Genomic DNA, 24,671 nt, shown 5'->3' with positions numbered 1-24,671 from the left:
GTGTTGATCAAACTCACTCCTCAAGTATGTAACAGGCCACCCGCGTCAGCGAATTGCTAGCATTTCGTTGGCATAGTTTGTAATGGTGGCGCTTGGGAAGTCAGAGGTGGTGAGTCCGACTCCCGGTGGGAACGGACAGTGGCCTGTATACCTCTGACGGAACTTGCATTACCACGTCTGTTACAGTGGTGCCGTGACCCGGATCGCTAGGTTAGCATCAGCTAACTGGCTGGAGTGAGTTTGAGGGGTGAATGTAGCCGGTGTGTGGTGAAACTCACTCCTCGAGTATGTAACAGTCCACCCGCGTCAGCAAATTGCTAGCTTTTCGTTGGCGTAGTTGGTGATGGTGGCGCTTGGGAAGTCAGAGGTGGTGAGTTCGACTCCCGGTGGGAGCGGACAGTGGCCTGTATACCTCTGACGGAACTTGCAATACCACGTCTGTTACACCAGGACACTCTGGAGGGTCTCTCGGCTGGCCTGGGAACGCCTCGGGGTCTCCCAGGAAGAGCTAGTGGAAGTGGCAGGGGAGAGGGAAGTTTGGGCCTCCCTGCTCAGGTTGCTGCCCCCGTGACCCGACCCCCTGGACAAGCGGTGGATGATGATGATGATATTCTAAAACAAAATAAAAAGTTATAAAACTTGTTGGCTCAAATAATTTTGACCCTGGAGAAGAACAAGATAAAGACTTTCGGCAGGTATCAATTAAGAATGCGTGGTTGCGGAAAGGTTTGTTTTGTACAAATTGCATAGCAAATAATATTGTACAGATTTTTTTAAGTTATGCCACCAATGACATTTTATTGGGTTTGATAGACCCATTTTATTAGGTTTGATAGTTACATCCTATTGGTTTCAACTGGACTGAACCGTTGAATCAGGCGCCCATAGCTCAATTGGTTTAAATGGGTTTTAACTGGTATTCTTAACTGGTTTAAACCAGTAGATTTTTTAAACCCAGTTGGATCCAGTTGAATCCAGCACAAACCATTCGAGACCAATTGATTCCAGTAGACTACTGGATTTTCAGATGGAATTTCCACACATGATTTTAATGACTCATTATCGATGTCCATCATTTCCATTTCGAGTATTTGATTGAATAGATTATTAATGTTTATAAGGAGGGGTGAACATAATTTGAACCTAGTATTATTAGTTAATAGCAAAGTATTTGTGTTGTGCTAACCGTTTGTAGGGTATCACTTGATGCAATGGAGGAGGCGCTCATTGGCTGCGTCTGTTTTGGCTGCGTCTGTTTTGGCTGCAGTATGTTAATTTGAACCTGCTGCTTGTGTCGAGTACTGCTTGTGGTGAGACGAGATGGCAATCTGAACGTTCGCCCTGAAAGGCGAAACATTTCCTACCCCGTTTGCTCGGTTAGGGGCGAGCTGAAATCTCATGTGTGGAGCTTTAGCTACATAGAAAGGTAAATCATTTATTTGCCAATATTTGACTCAAATGTCCTGTTTACTACCATTATTTTTTGTTAGTCTGGAAGGTTTTAGTCAACCAACTAGTGCTTGCAAGTTGCCTGTCCTCTGAATCTCTCTTACTAGTACTGTGGTGCTCGCAAACCGATGTAAGCCTCCGTCTATTTACTGAAAATGTCATTACTTTCTAATCTTGACGCTACTGTTCTGTCCTGAAAAACTCTTGCTGTCTTCTATGTTGAGCAACTCAGCTGCATAGATAAGTAAAGGGATAAAGGGTTTCTAAATGGCACACATTGGCCCATCTCCCATGTTACACTGGGCTGGGGGTCACAAATTTGTTGAAAGGAACTGACCAGCTAGCCAGTCTAGCAACATATTACGTACTATCTTAACAGTGACAGCGAGTTTAACAGCAACATTAAACTAAATGGCCAACGTCCTGAACTTGTGGACATTGTTATGTACCCTGCTAAAATTACTAATTGTCAATTTTAAACTGTATGTTTCGGTGAATATTCGGGATATGTGCCACTGTCGGTAGTTTCAAATTGTGCTAGTTTAGCATAGGTAGGTAGCTAGCTAAATAGAACTAGCTACTGTCCAGTTCAATCTTATTTGTAAACATGGCCTATGGCACGTGACAGAAACAGTCTTTGGTTCCTCTTCCAGGGAATAGTCTGATCCATATGTAGCTAACTAACTACGAGCAGTTTTATAAGATAGTGCTAACACAAAGGAGGCTAGCTAGTCAGTCGAAGCGAGTTATGAAAAGAACAATCTAGAGATCTTTTGGACACCGGTCGTATACTAGATAGGTATGCTAACGCGTTAGCTTGTTGGCTAACTAACTGGCTAGTAGTAGCTAGAGGTAGATAATCGTGCAGATATATTGAGTGGTGGTGGTTTTAGCCATTGTCCGACTGTAAGCTGGCAGTTAGTTAAATTAACACTTGAAAGCTTTATAACATGAACAACTCCATTACTTTACAGTAATTGCTGACACAAATGAGTCAGTAGTGACTCGCTCTTTAAGCTGCCCAATTGGCTACTATTCTATTTCGGTATTCGTCTACTTATTTGCAAAGCTGCTTGTTAAAGTTGGTCCCATCATTTATAGGGCGGACACCATCCTGACTAATTGCGCTATTTCCAAAGTGAACAATTCAACCAAACAATTTATCAGTAGATGGTTAGCCAGATGCTTGTCGGGCCATTAACCTATGTTGAAACACTGTCCCAACACTAAAGGCACCAAACATCAGAAAATATACTGTAAACTAGAATAATGTTGTTGTGGGCCACCAAAAGTGGAGAATTTATAAACATAATTATCTTTTTGTAATGTATAATGGTTTTTTTTAATCAATTACCCTTCTTGTCAATGGGTTTCTTGGGTTCTAGTGTGAAGCTCTGATTCGGTCTTAGTTGTAGGCTATACCTGGGCTGCCAATGGCAATAATGGCTGTACAAGCAAATGCAGTGAGGGAAATTAGTATATATTTTTGTCATCAAACATCCAGTGCAGCATATAAGACCAAAATAATTTTTTAATCAATTGAAAAAAGGTGGGTGCATTACATAGGAATAACACAAGAAAAGGTTATTGAAGACGCTTATTGAAATGCAGTTAATACCAGTTTCAGAAGCCTTTCTGTGCAATGACAGCTTCAAGAAGCTTAAAAAAAATCTGTGTCCAGGAGGGATTTTGGCCAATTCTAAATGGACAGTCTTCAAATATTGAACAGGCAGCGGGACTGTTGGGTAATCTTTATGTACAGTTCCTTCCACAAATGTTCTATGGGATTCAAGTCTGGTGATTGACTGGGCAACCTGCAGGATTTTTGGGATTGTTGTCTTGTTGGAAGGTACACCCGCATCTCATCCTCATTGTCCTGGTGAATGGTAACAGATGCTGCTTTTTTCAGGTCTTTCTGAAGCTTGTTTTGAGTGGTCCTTGGATCTTGGGCTACTCTTGTGACAAAATGTCTGGACAGGAGGGTCGAGAGTCGAGAGTCAGTAACCTGTGCCATTCCTATGTTGCTCAACAATCTTGTTGCAAAGGTCATGGGAGAGCTCTTTGCCTTTCTTTACCCAGGGCTTGACATAAATGTTTTGAGGCACTTGTCCTTTGGACAAGTAACTTACGTTTCACTTGTCCATGCACAAAAGTCACTTGTCCGACACCTTTAAATAGTCTGACCAAGTGAAGGGACAAAACTAGCCTGGCTGACGGAGGTCGCTTTCTCAGGCAAATGACGATTGAAACAAGCTTGGTTAAAGAAATCCGAGAATCTTCAGCAGGCTCGTATCTACAAAAAGCAGTCCATCCTGACGCTTTTAGTCTAGAATTGAATGAAATACAACATTGTGAACACACTGCCAGTGAGCGACCCGAGTCTGACTGAGGCCAACGTCAAAACAGTGTAACAGGGGACCAAGACATGGCAGACTATGACTAGACTATGCAAGCAACGCATTCTCACTCAAATTTCAAGACTTTCGTGACCCAAAGCCAAATTCTGATGTGACAGATCAATGGGAAATCGATATCTCTCTTAAAGGCTGTCCTCTTCGACCTTTTTGGTGCAGAATTCACCGAGATTAAATGATCATTGTCACTGAAACACGGAAGAAAAAAGCTAGCTACTTTAAAATGGGTTAAATAGACGGAATGAGTGGCACACAACGTTAAGTAACATGGCGTTTTATTTTGTTTGAGGTTTAACTTGTCCAGGAAGGCAAATACATTTCTCTTCCACTTGCCCTACAAAAAAATCCACTTGTTCCGGACAAGCGGACAAGCCTTAATGTTGAGCCCGGCTTTACCCATCATGAGGTCAGGGCTTGAAATTTGGGATATGGAAATTTGGGCCGATACGATAACTCTTTATATTTGGAAGCCGATAACTGTTACATGGCGATAAATACAAAGCCTGAGTCTGATTTAGGGCTGGCCGAAAACAAAAACAAAATCTTGATATTGTCAATTTTTACGATACTCAATATATAAATATGTTTTCATTTGCATTTAAATAATAAAAAACATGAAAAAACATTAAAAAAAAACCCCATTAGAAAAAAACAAAAACAATTTAGATATAACAGCTATTGTTAAGTACAAAATGTGTAGTGCAAATTTAAGCATTTACCATAACATGGTACTTGCAACTTGACAAAATGGACCTCACATGGAACAATTCATGCAGAGGTCCTTATGTGACAGGACAAAAAGAGAGCAAAAGAGAGTGCCTGTGCGTGTGCATATTTCAGTTTGTGCACATGCTCTTTGTTAGCATGTGCAGAAATAGTGTCTGTGTGTGTGTGAACACAGAGGAGCCAGATTGTGATCTTAGTTTTTCTCGATTGCTAACACACAAAAATGGTATGTGTAAGCTATTCTCACAAAAGCATTTTGCCAATTTCCAGCAGAAAGACCATGCACCCCAGTCTTTAAACACAATTGACCCTTTTTGACACATTTCTCAGGTTCATTCACACTTCTTTGCAAAAGTCAAAACTAGTGGTGGGCCGTTATCGGCATTAACGTGCTGCGTTAACCTGAGACTCTTATCCGGCGTTTAAAAAAAAAATATTGCCGTTAATTTATTCTCCAAGTTGGGTTGGGAGCTGGGTCTATACTACGCAAGCTCTGTTGACTTTCACCTTGATATTTTAGCATGGATGTATACCAAGCCGAATTTCACTGTAGGGGCTGAGAACCAGTCTTCGAACCTGTGTGTATGCCTTGTGTATGAAATTACCACATCAAACGTGACGTGTTAACATGGATGCAGCTATGAAGCCGCATGGTTTGTTTCAGGGAAAATGTATTTTTAAGAAGCTTCCCAATGGAAACCTCGACAAGACTAAGGTTGTTTGCACTTTGTACAATGCGGAATTAGTTTACTGTAGTAGCTTTTCCAGTCTGGCTGCAAACATTTCTCTCACACAGCGCTGGCTAAACGTTATGCTGAGTGTAGGGAAAAAGTTGAGGTAGAGACTTATTTTGCTACTACTACGGATCTGTGGTCTATCGTCTTAATTATCGTTATCGAATGAAAATATCAATATCTATCGTGATAATTTTTACCCATATCGCCCAGCCCTAAAATTAATTTAGATTAAAAAAAAAAAAATCTATGCCCACCACTAGTCAAAACACACCTCTCACTACAAGACACAATTGTCACCATTATGTCATTTAAAAACATTGTCGTTTGATGAGTAAACTTAAACCAGCGCAATTCAAACACCCGTATCAACCAATTATCCATGTGTAAGCACTAACAAGGAAAAAGACTCAACAAGCAATCAGGGGTTTGGAATGAAAAGGTAAGCTCATCAATCATGGATGCACATTTTAGAGGAAGATGCAGAATTGTCAGAATAAGAGGAGATGGACAAGGGGAAAGGAAGAACAACAATCTCAAATGAGATTTGGCCACACAATGACAGAAATCCCTATACAGAACGACCTTCTCCAAGCCATGGAAGAAGCTTGTGGGGACATTGCTGTGGAGTCTTGTCAGGGATGGCTCTGGCATTTAAGGGCATTTCCCCCTGCTGTTTGGCTAGAGAAAACATTGCCTGTGATGTTGATAAAAATCCTATAAGTTTCAAGACAAAACATTTTTTTGTTCCAAGACAAAAAATCTATACTGTGTTACTACAAAACTTAATGATTACATTACAACAATATATTACCCGCTGATCTGTTTGTTTTTCTTTTAGTGGAGGAGGGCAATTGGAAGGTAGAGGCAGGCAGTCAAGTGGACCCTTGCGGTTGTTGAGGGAGCCTCGTGGCCAGAAGTGAGGCAGTGGGCTGAGGGGCTGGCGATGGTGTTGCCAGAGATGGACAGAGCAGAGGTGCTCGGGGGATGTAGAGTGTGCTCATGGATGGAGGCTGGGGGGGGCCTCTTCCTGCCGGCGGTGGTTCCAGGACCAGTGGTGGTGGTGGAAGAGGTTGCGGGGGGGGTTCATCCTGCCGGCAGCAGTCCTTTGGCGGATGGCGGGGCGGGCCGCTTTTAACCTGGCTCGCCCGCTCGCTCCTCTTGTCTGCTTTTTGAGCCCTGAGGGTAGCTGCCGCCTTCTCCTTCTCTTTATGCTCCCAGAGGAGCCGCTGGTAGTCCTCTCCAGTGATGACCCTTGCAGCCACAGTCAGACGCCGCGTTTTTTTTAAAAGAAAGTTGCACGGTTCCGGTGGGATGAGCCCTGCTGCCACCAGGGGATGAACAAAGGGATGGGTAGTTGCGGGAGGTGGAAGTCCAGGGGTGTCAGTTGACAGATCCAGGGGAGGGTTGGTGGTGAAGTCCAGGGGAGGGGAGGTGGTGAGGTCCAGGTGAGGGGAGGTGGTGAGGTCCAGGGGAGGGGAGGTGGTGAGGTTCAGGGGTGGGGAGGTGGGAGGGTAGGTGGTGAGGTCCAGGGGTGGGGAGGTGGGAGGGTAGGTGGTGAGGTTCAGGGGTGGGGAGGTGGGAGGGTAGGTGGTGAGGTCCAGGGGTGGGGAGGTGGGAGGGTAGGTGGTGAGGTCCAGGGGTGGGGAGGTGGGAGGGTAGGTGGTGAGGTTCAGGGGTGGGGAGGTGGGAGGGTAGGTGGTGAGGTCCAGGGGAGGGTAGGTGGCAGCGGGGGGGCAGAGATTCCTGGCGTGGCTGCAAGGGTAGGAGTGGTGTCTTTAGATGGTCGAGCGGCGTCCTCCACCTCCAGGTCCCACCAGAGCCCCAATGTCAGTGGGAGAAGGCGGGTGGTGTCCACTGCAGCGGGGTTGAAGGGGAAGATACTGCACTTCCTGAAACCTGCAACCACAAATCTCCGGCCTCTATACCGCTCGTATGGGCCATCTAGGGCTAAAGAAAAATTGGCCTTATTTAATATAAAGAAATTATTGTAGAGGCAGAGAATACTGGCAGCCTTATCAAAATCTGCCTTTAGGGGGGGGAACAAATCCCATATTAAATGTTTGCAGGACATGGGAGAGATGTGGTGGCAGGCACAGGAGCACGACACCTTCCCTTCACGCTGTGTTTATTACCTCCAGGTCCAGGTGGCTCTTGTGTCCATCGAAGATGAGGAGGAGGGGGTGCTTTCTCACGGCATGCTTCATGAAGTGGTCCTGGAACCAACACCTGAACAGTTCAGAGTCTGTGTCCTGAGGGACCCTTCATCATTTATGGGAATGTTTTCCCCCAGAAAACCATTCCCATAAATGATGAAGGGGAGGTTTATCGCCTCCAGCTGCGTTCAGGCAAACTTATCCATCTGAAACCCAGACTCGTCGCAATTGTATATCTGTCGGGGTTTCTCCTTCAGCCCGTTCCCTTGCAGTGTCTGTCCAAGGAGTTCATAAAACTGCTTCACATTCTTCTCTCTGGCACACAAGACTCGACCCCGGTTGATGTTGTCCGGCACCCTCATGGTGAGAATGCCACGGTGACGCTGGCGGAAGTTCCGTCACCATCTTCCTCTTTTAACCGAATATAAATATATTCATTTGTTCATATTCAGTATTTTTTTTTTTGGGGGGGGGTGCATATGTAATATTGACAGACCTAATGGCAGTGTCAAATGCCAGGAGTTGAGCCTTGGTGAGAGGCAACCCATGGCCTGCGGTGTAGAGGCAGAACTGGACAAGGGCTTTTTCATCCTGGTAAGATAACAAGAGCCCTTGCCCAGACTTGTGGCCATGGTTTAGCCGGCCCATCACCCTATCCGCCAGCGTCATCCGTGGCACATTGGTGATCCTGGCTGCCTGCCTCACTGATACTCCCTCCACTGCTCTCATAGCCCTCAACATATCTTCCTCCCTCCACAGCTTCCTTTTCCTAATCTGGCTCATCTAAATACAATGTTGATATCTGTTACTAATGATGAGGTTGACAACTGACAGTTTGATTAGCTACCCGCTAGGCTAACTAGACGATCTTTCGACCATCGTCTTCTAGCCTACTCTAGCTCTATCGAAAATTTGACACGGTCTTAATACTAGCTGGCTAGCTACATATGTGTTTAACAGTGTATTTAAATATGAATATGTTCACGTAGGAGGCTATAATTTGGTAATGAGGCAGAGTTCGCCCAACCAGTCTACACGTTTTGTGGATTAAGAAAAGGCGTTTGACCATGTACCTCGGGCCTCATGTGGGGGGTGCTCCGGGAGTACGCAGTACCGAATTCCCTGATCGGGGCTGTCCGGTCCCTGTACGACGGTGCCAGGGTTTGGTCCGCATTGCCGACAGTAAGTCGAACCTGTTCCCAGTGAGGGTTGGACTCCGCCAGGGCTGCCTTTTGTCACTGATTCTGTTCATAACTTATGGACAGAATTTCTGGGCGCAGACAGGGCGTTGAGGGGGTCTGGTTTGGTGACCTCAGGATCGGGTCGCTGCATTTTGCGGATGATGTGGTCCTGATGGGACCACATCTGATGGGTCCTGATGGGACCACACGCCTTCATCAGGCCGTGACCTTCAGCTCTCACTGGAGAAGTTCACAACCGAATGCGAAGCGGCTGGGATGGGAATCAGCACCTCCAAATCTGAGGCCATGGTTAACGACTGGAAAAGGGTGGAGTGCAATGTCGGGGAGGAGATGTTGACCCAAGCGGAGGAGTTCAATTGTCTCGGGGTCTTGTTCACGAGTGAGGGAAGAATGGAGCGTGAGATCGACAGGCGGATCAGTGCGGCGTCCGCAATGATGTGGGCTCTGCATCAGTCCGTCGTGGTGAAGGAGTTGATTCAAAAGGCGAAACTCTCTATTTACCATTCGATCTACGTTCCAACCCTCACCTATGGTCACGAACTGTGGGTAGTGACCGAAAGATTGAGATTGCGCCAAAATGAGCTTTCTCCGCAGGGTGTCTGGGCTCTCCCTTAGAGATAGGGTGAGAAGCTTGGTCATCCGGGAGGGGCTCAGAGTAGAACCGCTGCTCCTCCGCGTCGAGAGGGGCCGATTGAGGTGGCTCGGGCATCTGATAAGAATGCCTCCTGGACGCCTCCCTGGTGAGGTGTTCTGGGCACGTCCCACTGGGAAGAGGCCCCGGGGAAGACGCAGGACACACTGGGCTGGGAACGCCTCGGGGTCCCCCAGGAAGAGGTGGTGGAAGTGGCCGGGGAGAGGGAAGCCTGGGCCTCCCTGCTTAGGTCGTTGCCCCCGCGACCCGATCCCCGGACAAGCGGTAGATGACGACGACGACGACGACGGTATACAATGATGCGGCAGGTAGCAGAAGTGCTGCTAAGATGTGTGTAACACCTCCTGTAGCATCTCCCGACCCTTGCACAGATGACAACGTCGATAGCTATATTGAAATGGCCCAACTCACTGATGATAACAAAAGTGATGTTGAAACTGCCTTTCTCCCACATAATAAGTGACTTTCTTTCCCGTCTATTTGATTTGACTACTATGCTATATGACCTAGCGCTCTGGCCAAAACCAGTCACTACATTTCCATGATGGTATCAATTCGAATATAGCTTTATTTGGACAATGCTATTTTTGGGGGTAACTGCTGTTATCCTAATATACATGGCAGTGAATAAACGGAATAATTGGCTGAAAGCATGTCATATCCCAGTACAATACATGGTGCTGTTTTCATTACAATTAGTGGTGATACGGCCCTTTCCGCTTTACCTCTTCACCACTACCAACAACAACATCAACATTTAGAGAAAGACGCCGAACAGAGAGCAAGGTGAACCTACGTCCTTCTACATTTTGTGCATGATGACAATAGGAGTACGGTGCGAATGCAAACGGCGCTATTGGCTCGCATTGTTTGTTTCTGCCGGGCCGGCTCCCGGCCGCGTCAACTTATCGTCTTTTTCGACTTCCAGGTCACGACCGGGGAGGGGGGGAGGGCAGCGGGATCTCAAGCATGCACAAAGACGCAGTCCAGTTCATAGCCCAATTCACCGTTTACAATCATGCAATGTCCGAATTGTCAACCGACTCGGACCGAGTTATCTCGGGGTGTCGATCGGATTGTAGTCGGACCGCAATTATTCGAACAAAGGTGTTTACAAGAAAGGGATAATTCTATTTCAGTCCAAATAAGCCAGTAATTCAAATCCATGTAACCACGGTGACTGTTGTATAAATAGCGCTGCTCGTTAGTGAGAAAGGGCCAGTTCAAATTAAGTGTAGCTGATGTAGATCGATTAAACTCACTCAGGTATGTAAAAGGCCACCCGTGTCGGTTAACAGCTAGCTTTTCATTGGCGTAGATCAGCGGTCACCAACCTTTTTGAAACTGAGAGCTACTTCATGGGTACCAAGTCATACGAAGGGCTACCAGTTTGACACACTCTTCTAAAATAACAAATTTGCTCAGTTTACCTTTAGTTATATATTATTATTAATGATTAATGATACTCATCAATGTGAAGACACATTAATGTTAATGATTTCTCACAATAACTATCAACATGACCTAACAAGGTGGGAAACGGATCATATCAACACTTTATTTCTATTAATCTCAGCTATTGTATACATTTTCAGATGATCGTTTCTATATTCTGCAAAGTAGCACAAACGAAAATAATTGCAGCACAAACAATTGAGACTATTTTGACAATGTTTTGCGTTGGGTGTATAAGTCTATGGTTAGGTGGAGGGCCAACTTCAACCCGGTATTTTACTGCCCATAGCATGCTACCTAGTTAGCATGGTAGCTTTTGTGACAGGTAGTGAAGTGTCTCTCCACAATGTGGCGCTTTGCCGTCGCCACATTTCTTTCACAGTTGTAAAAAATAACTCATCCTCCCATTCACTGTGAGAATGATATATTTTTAGTTTTTTTTTCTGCCATGTTTTGGGGGTGAGAAACCACATTCAGCTCCCCATCTTCGCTGCGCCCGCCAGCTTACACGCTCTACGAACGCTGATGTTTTGTCATGCGCACAATACTGGTTTTTAGTTTTATCGATAAAAGCATTTATACATTTATTTAAAAATATTGTCCTTTTCAAATCTATATAAATGCAAGTGTGATTAAAAAAGAATAGCAACAGAATAAAGGTTAACAGCAACCAGAGAATTCTAAATCATTAAATCCATGGCAGGTAGTTTGATAAAAGTCAGAGAGTATAGCGGAACTAAGTAGAAAGTATCCCAGTATCCCAAGTATTCAGACACAAAACGTAAAATAGAACATGAAACAGAAATCCAGAGAGTAGCGGCAGCCAAAATACGCTAGCGTTCACTCCAGTATGTTCTAGAGAAAATAAGTACTTTTTAATTTCATTTAAACTTATCATTAACTTATCAAAACCAACCTTTCAGGATGCCATACACAACCACTCAGTACTGTTGGCCTACCTTGTAACCAAGCCTGTAGGGGTCCTTTGTCAACATGGTCTCCCACAGGCCACTGAAGGACTTGTCTTCGAAATTATGGCTGACCAGGGTTTTCAGGCCCTGCTACTCATCCTGGATTGAAGCCAAGTTGCAGCACCCAATTCTTATTAGTAGTATTTTATATATCCAGCTTTACTTAAAGTTTATCGTAAGATGTAGCTTGTTAGATTCTAAATACAGTTAGAGCTAGACTGTAGGTCTAACGTAAGCAACACTTTTACTGTAGCTAGCTAGAAAGCACGTGTATCATAACCAGAAGTTCCTTGGTTTATAGTCAAATTAGTTCTAGTTATTGGTGTTCGTTACAAAGTTAGTCTTCTCTTATTAGCCTATTTAGTGACATCTGATTAGAGCTAGCAACAATGAATTGCAGATTAAAGGGTCCCCTATCGTTGAGCTAGCTCTCGACGCTGGGCAGGAATTTCAGGTCCACTCCTTTCTTGTCTTAAATTGAGCAGTTGCTGGTGTGAGCTACAGTATGGTAGCTAGCATAGCCATTTCTAGCTCTGCTTCACAATATTACTGCCTGTTGTTATAAGTTACTTTATTAACATTTATGTATTACATTATCAGACACATGATACAACACCCCAGTAACCATTTGATATTATGTGTTAATATACCGAAAATGTCAGTAAATTGAGATGGTGCTGCTGTCTGTCCCGTTGAAAACCATTCAAACAGGTTGCCAGCAGTGTTTTTTTGCGAGCTACTTGAACCAAGTGATCACGTGTCGGCGAGATTGAAGTGTCATAACTCTCTTTTTATATGGCTCTGGCCCACTGGTTGAGAATTGTTGCTCTCATTTGCATAAAGTTAAGTGCGTCATGCTATGTTCACATTGTGCAGTCGCGACCCCCGTCGCTTGCTTTTCATGTGAAATCAATGGTATGCTTCACTTCATCGCGCTGTTGTTCCGTGTATTGACAACAGCCCGTCACTTGCGCACTGTGCTCGTAAACACATTTTTTTGTTCGCACATACCTATTTTTAGGCGCAAATGCGAGTGAAATACTCGCACTGTAGAGCCCTGAGAACAACAATTACTTTATGAAAGTGAGTAGATACTTAGTAGTACTACTAGTATACTTAGTAGATAGTAAAGGAACTGTGTGTAGGTCATGAACTCTGAACTCTCCCCACACACTTTCTCCATCCGTGTTGTTTCCTTCTCTCCCAGTGCAGGCCACAACTGGGCAGAAATGCGGCGGACGCAGTGAGATTTAGGCCGAATCCCAATACTCCCCCTTACCCCTTCCCCTTACCCCTTCCCCTTAATTTACCCCTAGCCCTTGGCCCTCGAAACTAAGGGGTAAGGGCTACATAGCCCTAAGAAATGGGACGCCACTTGGTTACAGGTACGTCATCTAGCATGTATCGATATCTCCAAAGCAAGTAGTGTTATGCACTGATATTAAACGAAATTTGCTGCTAATGTAGTTTACTTTAAACCGTAGAAATGCTAGTCAAAGAAATGCGGGACTGTTGTGCAATTCAGCACTGTAACATTAGCGTACCAAGCTAGCGATTTTTAGAAACGTCTCAATTAGGAAAATGGTTGCAAATATATATGTTTATGACTGTATATAACACAAAACAAGACTGTCATATTTGTTTTAATCAATTAATTAAGCCAAAAATATTACATTTATCGGACTCTCTGGATGATCTGACCGCCATTGTTGCCGGTCGCGCAGTTTTCACATAGCCCTAGGTTTCAAGTAAGCGCCCGATCTTACTTGGTTTTAAGGGGTGTATACCCCTTAGTCTTAGCCCTACCCCTAGCTCAAAAAGAGTATTGGGACACCACTAGCTCTCACGGGAACGTGCAAAACTAAGGGGAAGGGGTAAGGGGTAAGGGGAAGTATTGGGATTCGGCCATAGAAGTAGCCCAAAAACCGAGAATGGTCTAACTGCAGCGCTCCCTCCTCAGGCCCCTGAAACCGGAACTCTCTCCTCAGGCTCCTCTTTTCAGGTGTAGCCTCGGTGTTACTGCCACTGCTGGTCAGAGGATGTATTGCATTTATATGTATGACTTACTTTAACTGGTTTTATCTTAAGTCAATCGTGTTTAACATAGCAAAAATCGGTTTTCTTGTATCATGTGTGTATTGCACTGCATTGAGCAGTGTATTCCCATTCAGTAAATTGATCCAAAACAAAGTTTAAAAACATTAAAGTCCCTGTGGCTCAGTTGTTTAAAGCATAGCATCTAAAATTCAGGGGGTAGGCTAGTGGTACAAATATCAAGGCCGATAGAAAAAAATAAAAATAAAAAATAACTCCATTGTCGGTTGTTAAGTGTAGGGTCAATGACAAATAAGGTTTTAAAAAAAGCATTTTTATAAAATATTTTCTAAATGGATTTAATGCATATTTTTATCTGGAACAGTGTGTTTTGATCAACTTCCTTTACGTAAATAAAAATTAAGTGTTTAAATTCCTTTTTTACTATATTTTTTACTTCACCACTAAAAACATGTCAGGTGGCGCAACCAAATATTTGTTAATATTTTTATTTTCCTAATATTTATTTTTAGTTATTTTTTAATTTTTTTTAAGTATCCCTTAGAGTGTCTACAGTCCCTAACACATTATTATTTTGAGTTGGTGTTTTGTATTTATGACAATTTAAGATCATTGCATTCTAGTGGCCAGGGGCCCGTTCTTCGTACGTCGCTAACTCGTTTGCTGGATTTGATTGTTTACGATTTGTCATGATCATGGACTGTTTGGTTCTTCGAAGCTTATTCTGGACTTGCTGTCATAGCAACAAGTCCTTAAGCTTAAACCTGTTCGGGAGCAGGCTTATTTTATGTAAAGAAGATTGCGGCTACATGAACCCGAAGTAATTGCGCATTGCGTGATTGACAAATCCTGTAGCACAGAGAAATAGGCTACTATAATTTTTGAGAGATCGGTTTTTTCATGAGGGTGTCATTTACATCCTTAATTTGTTGGAACCACATTGAATTATGACATCAAAGATGATGAACAAAGTAATTACGAAATTAAGAGAATACAAAAACAAATAGGCCTAGCCTACTGTAATAAGCGTTAAAACATCTAACGTGGTCACTACTAACATTTAATTTGTCTGCTGCTTTTTGACAGCCCTCTCTCCTGAATTTTGCAGACTTTGAGGTGTGCCATTGTTATTATATCTTCAAATTCAGAGTAACCTTCGAGCAAGCTCTTGCTGTTGTTGTTGGCTCCGTTGTGGAAAAAAACGGGGTGCTCTTTTTGTCCATGGTGAGCATCCAATAGCTGTGTTTCTGATCAAGGTTTCTGCCATCCATAAATACCCCCTTTTAGACCAACGCGTAACTCAATCCAGCTATACTAATCATAAACAACAGGGGTGTTCGAACAACCTAATTAGCCAGATCATGATTAGCAAGATGATGTTATCTTGGATGTGTCATTTGATCTTGGATGTAATAAGCGACGTACGAAGAACGGACCCCAGGTATTTAGTATCTTTATCCGAGTTTAAATTTAAAGACAGAACAATTATTCTACAAATCTACAAAAAACTGATAAGGTTTTATGGAATACATTGATACATGTCATGAATTGATTACATTTATTTAAAAAAGGAAATTATGCACTTTTACAGAAAAATATGCATGTCATGCCATTGACCCTGTAGCCATTTTTGTCAATTTTACAATGTTTAGCTATTTTGAGTAGGAATCAGCCATTGCTCCTGGCAGCTATATATATATATATACATATATAGCTGCCAGGAGCAATGGCTGATTCCTACTATTCCTATTTATGACAGGAATATTCCTATTTATGACAGGAATATTCCTATTTATGACAGGAATATATATATATATATATATATATATATATATATATATATATATATATATATATATATATATATATATATATATATATAAATTGTTCTTATGGTACAATGAAAGTTGTTGGAACTCTTAGCCTACCTACTGTGTTTGGATCAGTCACAGCCTACAATCACTGCCTGCAGCTACACTGGAAGTTGAAAAATCTGCTTAAAATGTCTCTATCTAAAATTTAGCTAAATTAAACCGAAAAATTCTCTCTCACTTTATTTGTATGTTTATGGCATAAATGTGGTTCTAGCCAGCAAATGTAATCATAAAAAAAATAGGATAATGTTCGCCATACGTAACGCTAGCCGCAATGCAAATTTTTGCTATGTTAAACATTATTGACTTCTGCTAAAACTTAAGTTCAACATAAGTTAGCCTATTAATATAAATAGCCTACAGTATCCTCCGACCAGCAGTGGCGGTAACACCTAGGCTACAGCTGAAAAGAGGGGCCTGAGGAGAGAGAGTTCCGGTTTAGAGGGGCCTGAAGAAGGAGTCAGAGAATGTAATATAGAGAGAACTGCCACTCTCGGGAAACTTCCGGGTTCTGAACTGGTTGAAGTTCCATGTGAGGGCGCTAACGAGCGAGTGCAGAATGAGTGGAGGTCTATGGAGTGGTATCCCTCAAAATCCACTTTTCTCAGGATAAAATTTTTTGTCTAGTGATTTGAATTCTGAATTGGAAGGGGAGGCAAAAAAAAATACACACTGCTGGCTGTTAGATTGTTTCAAAGTCGCCTTTCTGTTCTAAAAAACTTTTGAAAATGTAATTGACGTCATACACATCTTACGACCAGAGCTACTGCTTTATGGCAAACTCTGGTCACTTACTTTTTTCTCTCAGGGCATCGACAACACAGCTGACCGGTTAGGCTCTCCCTGTCAATACACATGCTCGAAAGAGTTGTTGCTAATGTTGCTAATGCTCTGACATTCTGATTCCGCTTCGGATGCCATCAAGCGGGAGCTCTGGTCGTATCAGTCCTTCACTGACCAATCAGCATTCATTAGCAGAATGCTAGCGTGTTATGGGCAACAACGACTCACCCTGTAAGAAATCAAATTGGAGATTTCTCAATGACAATAAGGCGAAATAGACAATTTTAGCCGTTTAGCTCCATAGATTCCCATTCAACATGCACTCGCTCGCGATCACCCCCAGTGGAACTCTGGTGGAACTGCAGCCAAATTCGGTACAATGGGGCTTAATCGGGAGTGGCAAGGCTCTCCTTAAACAGGCTCTGAAGGAGTGCTGCAGTTGGACCAAACTGGCAAAAACCTGCCACCCGAACCCCAGCCCAATTTGTAAGTAAGTAAGACTTTATTTATATAACACATTTCATACAGGAATTGCAGCTCAAGGTGCTTTACATAAAATCAACAAAAACAATAATACAAGTGATAAAAGTAATAGATCTAAAACATATAACAAACCAGACTAGCCGCACACTATCTGCAGTCTCTCAAATCCGTCTTGGATCTGAGCTGCCTCGTGCAGTTTCCAAACATATAACAACCCAGACAAGAAGCACTCTATCTGTGGAGTAAAATTATAATAGTAATAGAAACTACAGAATAACAAAATACAATAACTCAACAAAAATTGATAAAATGTAACACATAAGCAATAGTGCAAGTCAAACACTGGCCGCAATCTTTGCGGGAATGCAAAGCAAATCTGTTAAAACAATAATATAACTACTACCAGTTGTAAGGCCCTTCTGAGATAAAAAATTAGTTAAATGCCATGGTTAAAAGGTAGGTTTTAAGCTGTCTTTTAAAAATGTCAAGCGTATTTGCTTCTCTGATATTTATAGGTAATTTATTCCATCGTTTTGGGGCGTAATTGGCAAAGGCAGCATCACCAATCTTCTTATGGCTGCTTCCGGCGACCTCTAATAGGCCTGCATTTGATGATCGCAGTGTTCTAGCTGGTGTGTACTTTATAAGAGAGTTAGCAATGTAGCTAGGTCCTTGTCCGTGTAGAGCTTTGTATGTGAGGAATAGGACCTTAAAGTCAATTCTGAAGGTAACAGGGAGCCAGTGTAAAGTAGCTAGGACAGGACTAATGTGTTCTCTCCTTTTAGTTTAGGTTAATAATGTAGCTGCAGAATTTTGAATGAGCTGTAGTCTTTCAGTGGTTTTTTCGGGAAGACCAGCGAAAAGTGCGTTACAGTAGTCCAGCCGGCTGGATATAAAAGCATGAATTAACTTCTCGGCATCATTTTGGTCTATGAATGGTCGTACCTTTGCTATATTCCTCAGGTGAAAGAAAGCAGTTTATTAATGTGGGAGTTGAAATTCAAATCTGAGTCCAGGATTACACCGAGACTTGTCACCTCTGGTTTAAGACAGGGGGTTAAACTTCCTAGATTCCTAGTAAGCATCTCTCTTTTGGATTTGGGGCCACATAGTAGGACTTCAGTTTTGTCTTCATTTAATTTAAGAAAGTTATCATTCATCCATTTGTTTATTGCCAACAGGCAGATGGTAATGGAATTGATGGCCGTTGCATCGTTGGGTTCAGTGGATATATATAGTTGTGTGTCGTCCGCATAGCTATGGAAATTCATGTTATGTTCTCTGATTATGTCACCGAGTGGTAACATATAAAGAGAGAAAAGTAATGGACCTAGGCAGCTTCCTTGAGCAACCCCGTAGCAGTTCTCATGTTTCTTAGACCTATGGTCTCCTAAACTAACATAAAACTTCCTTCCTGTGAGATATGATTTCATCCAGTTCAATACACTATCCGTGAACCCAATAAGCTTTTCCAGTCTATTGATTAGGATGTTGTGATCAATGGTATCAAAGGCTGCACTGAGATCTAAAAGGATAAGGATAGAGACTTAATTTGCATCAGAGTTTAGTCTGAGGTCGCTAATTATTTTGGTGAGAGCAGTTTCAGTACTGTGATATTTCCTGAAACCTGACTGCGAGACTTCCAGAATGTTATTTTATTCAAGAAAATAATTTAGTTGGACTGAAACTATCTTTTCCAGTACTTTACTAATAAATGGAAGGTTTGATATTGGTCTGTAATTTGCAAGTAGACTGTTATCCAATTTGGGTTTCTTTAATAGGGGCTTTACAACAGCTGTTTTGAAGGCATCTGGGAAGACGCCAGTTCTAAGGGATGTGTTTATAATCTCTAGCACCGGACCTGAGACACTATCAAACACTCGCTTAAAGAATGTTGTGGGTATAGGATCAATATCTGAGGTTGTGGAGTAAGATTCACTGACAATTTTTGAAAGTTCACTAAGTGTGATACAGGTAAATGTGCTCATGGTTATGTTGCAGAATCTACTAATGTCAGTTTCGACCCCACTATTACTAGTACTAGCTCTGATCAAAGTTATTTTGTTCTTGAAGAACAAAGCAAGCTCTTCACATTTAACTGCAGAGGATGGCGGGGGGGTAGGGACAGTGTTTAGCAGCTGGTCAATGGTGGAGAAAAGAACTCTGGAGTTTCTGGCATTTTCTGTAATAATGTTGGAAAAATATTCTCTCCTCGCTAGACGGATGGTTTTGTTGTAGGTGGTTAGTGTATCTTTATAGATATTGTAGTGGATAGTGATCTTTGTTTTCCTCCATTTTCTCTCTGCTGCACGGCATTTTCTTTTCGTTTCACTAACATTTTTATTTCTCAGCCATGGGGAGGTTTTGCTTGTGGACTTCTTTTTAGTTTTCAGTGGTGCAACAGAGTATAACACAGATAATAGTGCATCATTGAGGTTCTCTACCATTTCATTCAGAGAGCAATCATGATTAGTTGGTTCATATAGAGCAAATTGTTCAGAAAATGTCATCATAGCTGTATCGTCTAAATATCGTCTTTGGACTAAGAATTCTTTTGTGTTTTTTGTTGGGATGATTTCCACATTAAAAAGTATACAATGATGGTCTGAGAGGGGTAGATCAGTTATCGAGATATTATTGATATTAAGTCCAGTTGTTATCACTAGATCTAGTGTGTTTCCGTGCCGGTGTGTTGGGTCTGTTATGTGTTGAGTTCGATTGAGACTGTCTAGGAGATTTAAGAGCTCAATAGTTCTTGGGTCGGCTTTTTTATTTACTTGGATATTTAAGTCTCTGTTTAAAACTACTTTGTCATATCTAGTGACACATAGTGATATTAGTTCAGAGAATTCTTGTATGAATTTTGGCGAGTGCTTGGGTGGCCGATATATAATGACAAAAAGTATTGATTCGGTTTTGAGCTCTATAGCAAGATATTCATATGAGGTGAATTCATCTAGCTCAGTGATTTTGAACAATAGTTCAGAGGAGAAGAAAGCTGCGACTCCTCCACCTTTTTTGGATTTCCTAGAAACTTGGTGGAAGCTGTAATCTGGCGGACATGCTTCTATCAAAGTTGCTGTTGCCTTGTCGTTGCTTAGCCAGGTTTCTGTTAAACAGATGCAGTCTAATTTGTTTTCTTTGACCAGATCATTAACTAGAAATGTTTTGTCATTTAGTGATCTAACATTTAGAAGGGCCAGTTTCATATGTGGGGTATTAACAGATAAAACAGGGGTTGATAAATCTGTTTGAAGAATATGGATAGTTCTGTGACTTCTAACACTAGTTTCAGGTTTGTAACCATGCATTTTAATTTGGCTTGAAAACTGTGGATATGGCACGCGGGCCTGCGGCCCCAACTGTGTCTAGGTGTCCCGTGCGTGCGCTTGCAAGTGTTTGTACATGGGAAAATGTTACAGTGTTAGGCTATAGTCTAAAGCAGTCTTACACATTTACTAGATAATACTCCACTTTCATAACTATTTAATAGGTCAAAAACCAATCAATTATCCATCTCAGAATTGTGCTCTTTCCATTCATATCAATGCTGACATGGATAATTTATTTGGAACTCCTTCCTACAACTGTGACCACATCTGACCATAGGATATCAGATTCTTGGGGCCAGTTGCATAAACTTAGTTTAAGACTAGTCTTAGCCTAAGACTGTCTTAAATTGTCAGGTTAGACTAGTTTAACTAAGTCTATCTGTTGCATAAATAGGAAGACTGGCTTAATTTGAGGTAAAAAAGTAAGCCACCTCTCTGGCTAAACCTTGCGGTAAGGGCTGAGTTGCTATGCCAAGGATCTGTTAGTAGGCTACGTCATTATCTTAGCATAATTTATCACAAAAGGCATTACGTGTGTTGTAACTGCAGAAAATGTTGACTGGATTCTGCTTTTCCCCAGAATTTTTTTTTTAATGAAACGAGTGAGTAGATGACAACAACTCACTTTATTGACACTAGCACCAACCATCTGCGTTTGAGTTGTTGATAAATGGAAGTAGCGTTGGGGTTAAATGAAGAAGCTTAAAAACACATACACTATTTGTTAATAAGACAACTTTTTCAATATTGTATTCCTCCAACAGATATAGGTTTTCATCTGGTTTAAATGTATAAATCTTTTGCCGTTAAATGTCGCTGTTTTGTCCGCCATCTTTTCTCTCTTTTTTTTAGGTGTATTATTTTACCCATAATGCAAAGCGCAACAGGCTATCTCAGGCCGTGTTCACACTTTACTTCTTTTTTTTGTTGAAAAAAGCGTTGCCTTCAGCGCCTTTTTGAGTGCCTTTTGCCTTTTCAGAAAAGCGCCTTTCTGACGAGAATTCTGTAACCTGATCAGGAATCATACATTCTAGCGAAACAATATTATCCGTTATTTTCCGTTGGTTACTTATTGACAGCTAGCTACTATGACGAATAAAAGGCAATTACTTGCTTTAGAAACTAAGGTATAAGGTGCCTAGGGAAGGTACACTCGTACCTACTATCCTCGTCCTGATTGGTCAGCTGTCAGAAAGGCGCTTGGCGTCACCCAGCGCTTTTCTAAAAAGTTGAGAAAATGTAACTCAAAAAGGCGTCGGATACTGCGCTTTTTTTTTGTTTTTTAAAAGCCTGCCTCTTTTTCCTTTTCACATAGGGTTGCATGTAAAAAGGCGCTGAAGGCAGTGCTTTTTTCTGAAAAAATAAGTCAAGTGTGAACACAGTCTTACGTTAGTCACTGATCGTAAAGCTTTATGGAACAGGTAAATTGAAGTGTCTGTGGCAAGTCGGACTTACAGTTGTATATAAGTCTAAGACTAGGTCTATTTTTATGCAACTGGCCCTTGGTGTAGCTGGTTATTCAACTCAACAACATGTCTGCTGTGGTATTCGAGGGTGTAGGCCTACACCTGGCCAAGCTGTAGGCTTGTCTCAAATGCAGTGTTTTTCCTCCATCAAATTTTTTTTTTTCTGAATCACAACCACAGCATACTTTTTCCGTAATCTCCTGCGTCCGGCACCCCGCCTGAACCAAACAGTCTTTCCAGTGGTGAGAAAACGCCTAGTCAGCTGACACAACAATCTCCTGTTGAATGCCACATGTGAAAGGACAATTGGTTTCTGTCTGGACCTAATTCTTCTGACATTAACGGCTAGACAGCTAGCGGAGCCTTCACATTGGATCACCTGTGAGTTAAGTTTCCAATGAGATCCATCTTAATTTTTATGTATTAGCTTAACAGGATATTTAGGGGCCAAGCAGCGAAGCTGCGAGGCACCTATTGTTATTGTTAGTTTTATTATTATTATTAGGGGCCAAGCAGCGAAGCTGCGAGGCACCTATTGTTATTGTTAGTTTTATTATTATTAGGGGCCAAGCAGCGAAGCAGCGAAGCTGTTCTATTGTTATTGTTAGTTTTATTATTATTATTATTATTATTATTGGTGGCCAAGCGGCGAAGCCACATAAGTGATTCTACCTTTTCTTATTATTGGTGGCCAAGCCGCAAAGCGGCAAAGCCGCATAAGTGATTCTACCTTTTCTTATTGGTGGCCAAGCCGCGAAGCGGCGAAGCCACATAAGTGATTCTACCTTTTCTTATTGGTGGCCAAGCCGCGAAGCGGCGAAGCCACATAAGTGATTCTACCTTTTCTTCTTCTTATTATTATTATTACACTTCTTCTGTCATTGGAGTCTATGGCAGCCCCTAGAACCGTATGGTAAAAAGTTGTGAAATTTGGCACACTTATTAAGCACAGTCCCCTCTTTATATTCACCAAGTTTCATGTCTCTCATTGGAGCACTCTAGCGCCACCAACTGGTCAAAGTTCGACTTGTGTTTACACACGTAACTTTTGAACCGTATGACCGATTTTCAAAAATGAGGTACCATTGGATTCCCTGGATCAAGACGAGTTCAACACACTCTATGACGTCAATTTCCGGTTATATAGATTTTCCACCATTTTGAATTTTAAGGAAACACGTTTTTTCGCTTCAACTACTATTTTTTTCAAATCTTCCCCAGAATTGGCACACATTATCATCAGACCAACCTTCACAGAAGTTATCAAAGGATGTTCGATTTTCAAAACCGTTTGTCCGGTACAGCCAATCAAAATCGTCAACAAAGCAACCAAACAGGAAGTTGGGTCATATCTCAGCTAATCTTTGAGAAATCAACACCAAACTTAATATGATGACTCGGAACCCTCTTCTGAGGCTGTCCAATTAATTTGGTGTCATGTGATCACTGGGCGTGGCCACAGGAAGCAAAAATGTGTTTTGGCCAATAACTGTTGATTTGTTTGCTTTTATTAAGTGATTCCTTTGTCTCATGATATTTTGGGACATCCCGTGTGTGATACATGATAACTTGTGATAATAGCCGAATTGATCCGGCCGCCATTTTGAATTAATTGAAAAACGTTTTTTCTTTACTCCTCTTACACATGTTGTCCAATCTTCACTAAATTTGGCAGACAGTATCCTCAGACCAAGCCTCACAAAGGGCTTCACACGATTTTTAGATTTTCAGAACCGTTTGCCCGGTACAGGCAGTCAAAATTTGCCGTTAATCCAGCCAACAGGAAGTTGGGTTGTATCTCGGCAAATCTTTGATGGATTCACACCAAACTTGCTGCATGCACTCAGAACCCTGTTCCGAGGATTTCTAAAGTGTTTTATGGGTCATTTGACAGCTTGGCCACCACATTGCTGCTTGCAGATATATTTATTGGTGGGCAAGCCGCGAAGCGAAGAAGCCACATAAGTGATTCTACCTTTTCTTATTATTATTATTATTATTATTACACTTCTTCTGTCATTGGAGTCTATGGCAGCCCCTAGAACCGTATGGTAAAAAGTTGTGAAATTTGGCACACTTATTAAGCACAGTCCCCTCTTTATATTCACCAAGTTTCATGTCTCTCATTGGAGCACTCTAGCGCCACTAACTGGTCAAAGTTGGACTTGTGTTTACACACGTAACTTTTGAACCGTATGACCGATTTTCAAAAATGAGGTACCATTGGATTCCCAAGACGAGTTCAACACACCCTATGACGTCAATTTCCGGTTATATAGATTTTCCACCATTTTGAATTTTAAGGAAACACGTTTTTTCGCTTCAACTACTTCTATTTTTGTCAAATCTTCCCCAGAATTGGCACACATTATCATCAGACCAACCCTCACAGAAGTTATCAAAGGATATTCGATTTTCAAAACCGTTTGTCCGGTACAGCCAATCAAAATCGGCAACAACGCAACCAAACAGGAAGTTGGGTCATATCTCAGCTAATCTTTGAGAAATCAACACCAAACTTAATATGATGACTCGGAACCCTCTTCTGAGGCTGTCCAATTAATTTGGTGTCATGTGATCACTGGGCGTGGCCGCAGGAAGCAAAAATGTGTTTTGGCCAATAACTGTTGATTTGTTTGCTTTTATTAAGTGATTCCTTTGTCTCATGATATGTTGGGACGTCCCGTGTGTGATATATGATAACTTGTGATAGTAGCCGAATTGATCCGGCCGCCATTTTGAATTCATTGAAAAACGTTTTTTCTTTACTCCTCCTACACATGTAGTCCAATCTTCACCAAATTTGGCAGAGAGTATCTTCAGACCAAGCCTCACAAAGAGTTTCACATGATTTTTTGATTTTCAGAACGGTTTGCCCGGTACAGGGAGTCAAAATGTGCAATTAAGCCAGCAAACAGG

General features: G+C 42.0%; 2 protein-coding genes across 5 annotated transcripts in view; both read left to right on the top strand.

Moving 5' to 3' along the window:
• Window positions 1-6,461, top strand: part of LOC146276198 (uncharacterized) — a 37,198-nt gene extending 30,737 nt beyond the window's left edge. The window contains exon 2 of the mRNA XM_084703712.1: window positions 6,225-6,461. Coding sequence (XP_084559838.1) covers window positions 6,225-6,461 — 237 coding nt within the window. The remainder of the gene's footprint in view (window positions 1-6,224) is intronic.
• wwp1 (WW domain containing E3 ubiquitin protein ligase 1) overlaps window positions 1,269-24,671 on the top strand; it is a 91,016-nt gene continuing 67,613 nt past the window's right edge. Inside the window, exons 1-2 of one of the 4 annotated variants that reach the window (XM_084703105.1) lie at window positions 1,278-1,426; window positions 12,967-13,144. In XM_084703105.1, the coding sequence (XP_084559231.1) occupies window positions 13,123-13,144 (22 nt within the window). In that variant the 5' untranslated portion in view covers window positions 1,278-1,426; window positions 12,967-13,122. Of the gene's footprint in view, window positions 1,427-12,966; window positions 13,145-24,671 lie in introns of all 4 variants that reach the window. The other 3 variants (XM_084703103.1, XM_084703102.1, XM_084703106.1) reach the window with 3 other exon arrangements.

Source organism: Hypomesus nipponensis, chromosome 8 (genome assembly GCF_054491055.1).
Source record: "Hypomesus nipponensis isolate SF chromosome 8, ASM5449105v1, whole genome shotgun sequence".
Classification (NCBI taxonomy): Eukaryota; Metazoa; Chordata; class Actinopteri; order Osmeriformes; family Osmeridae; genus Hypomesus; species Hypomesus nipponensis.
This window is presented reverse-complemented; position numbering and strand designations above follow the sequence as displayed.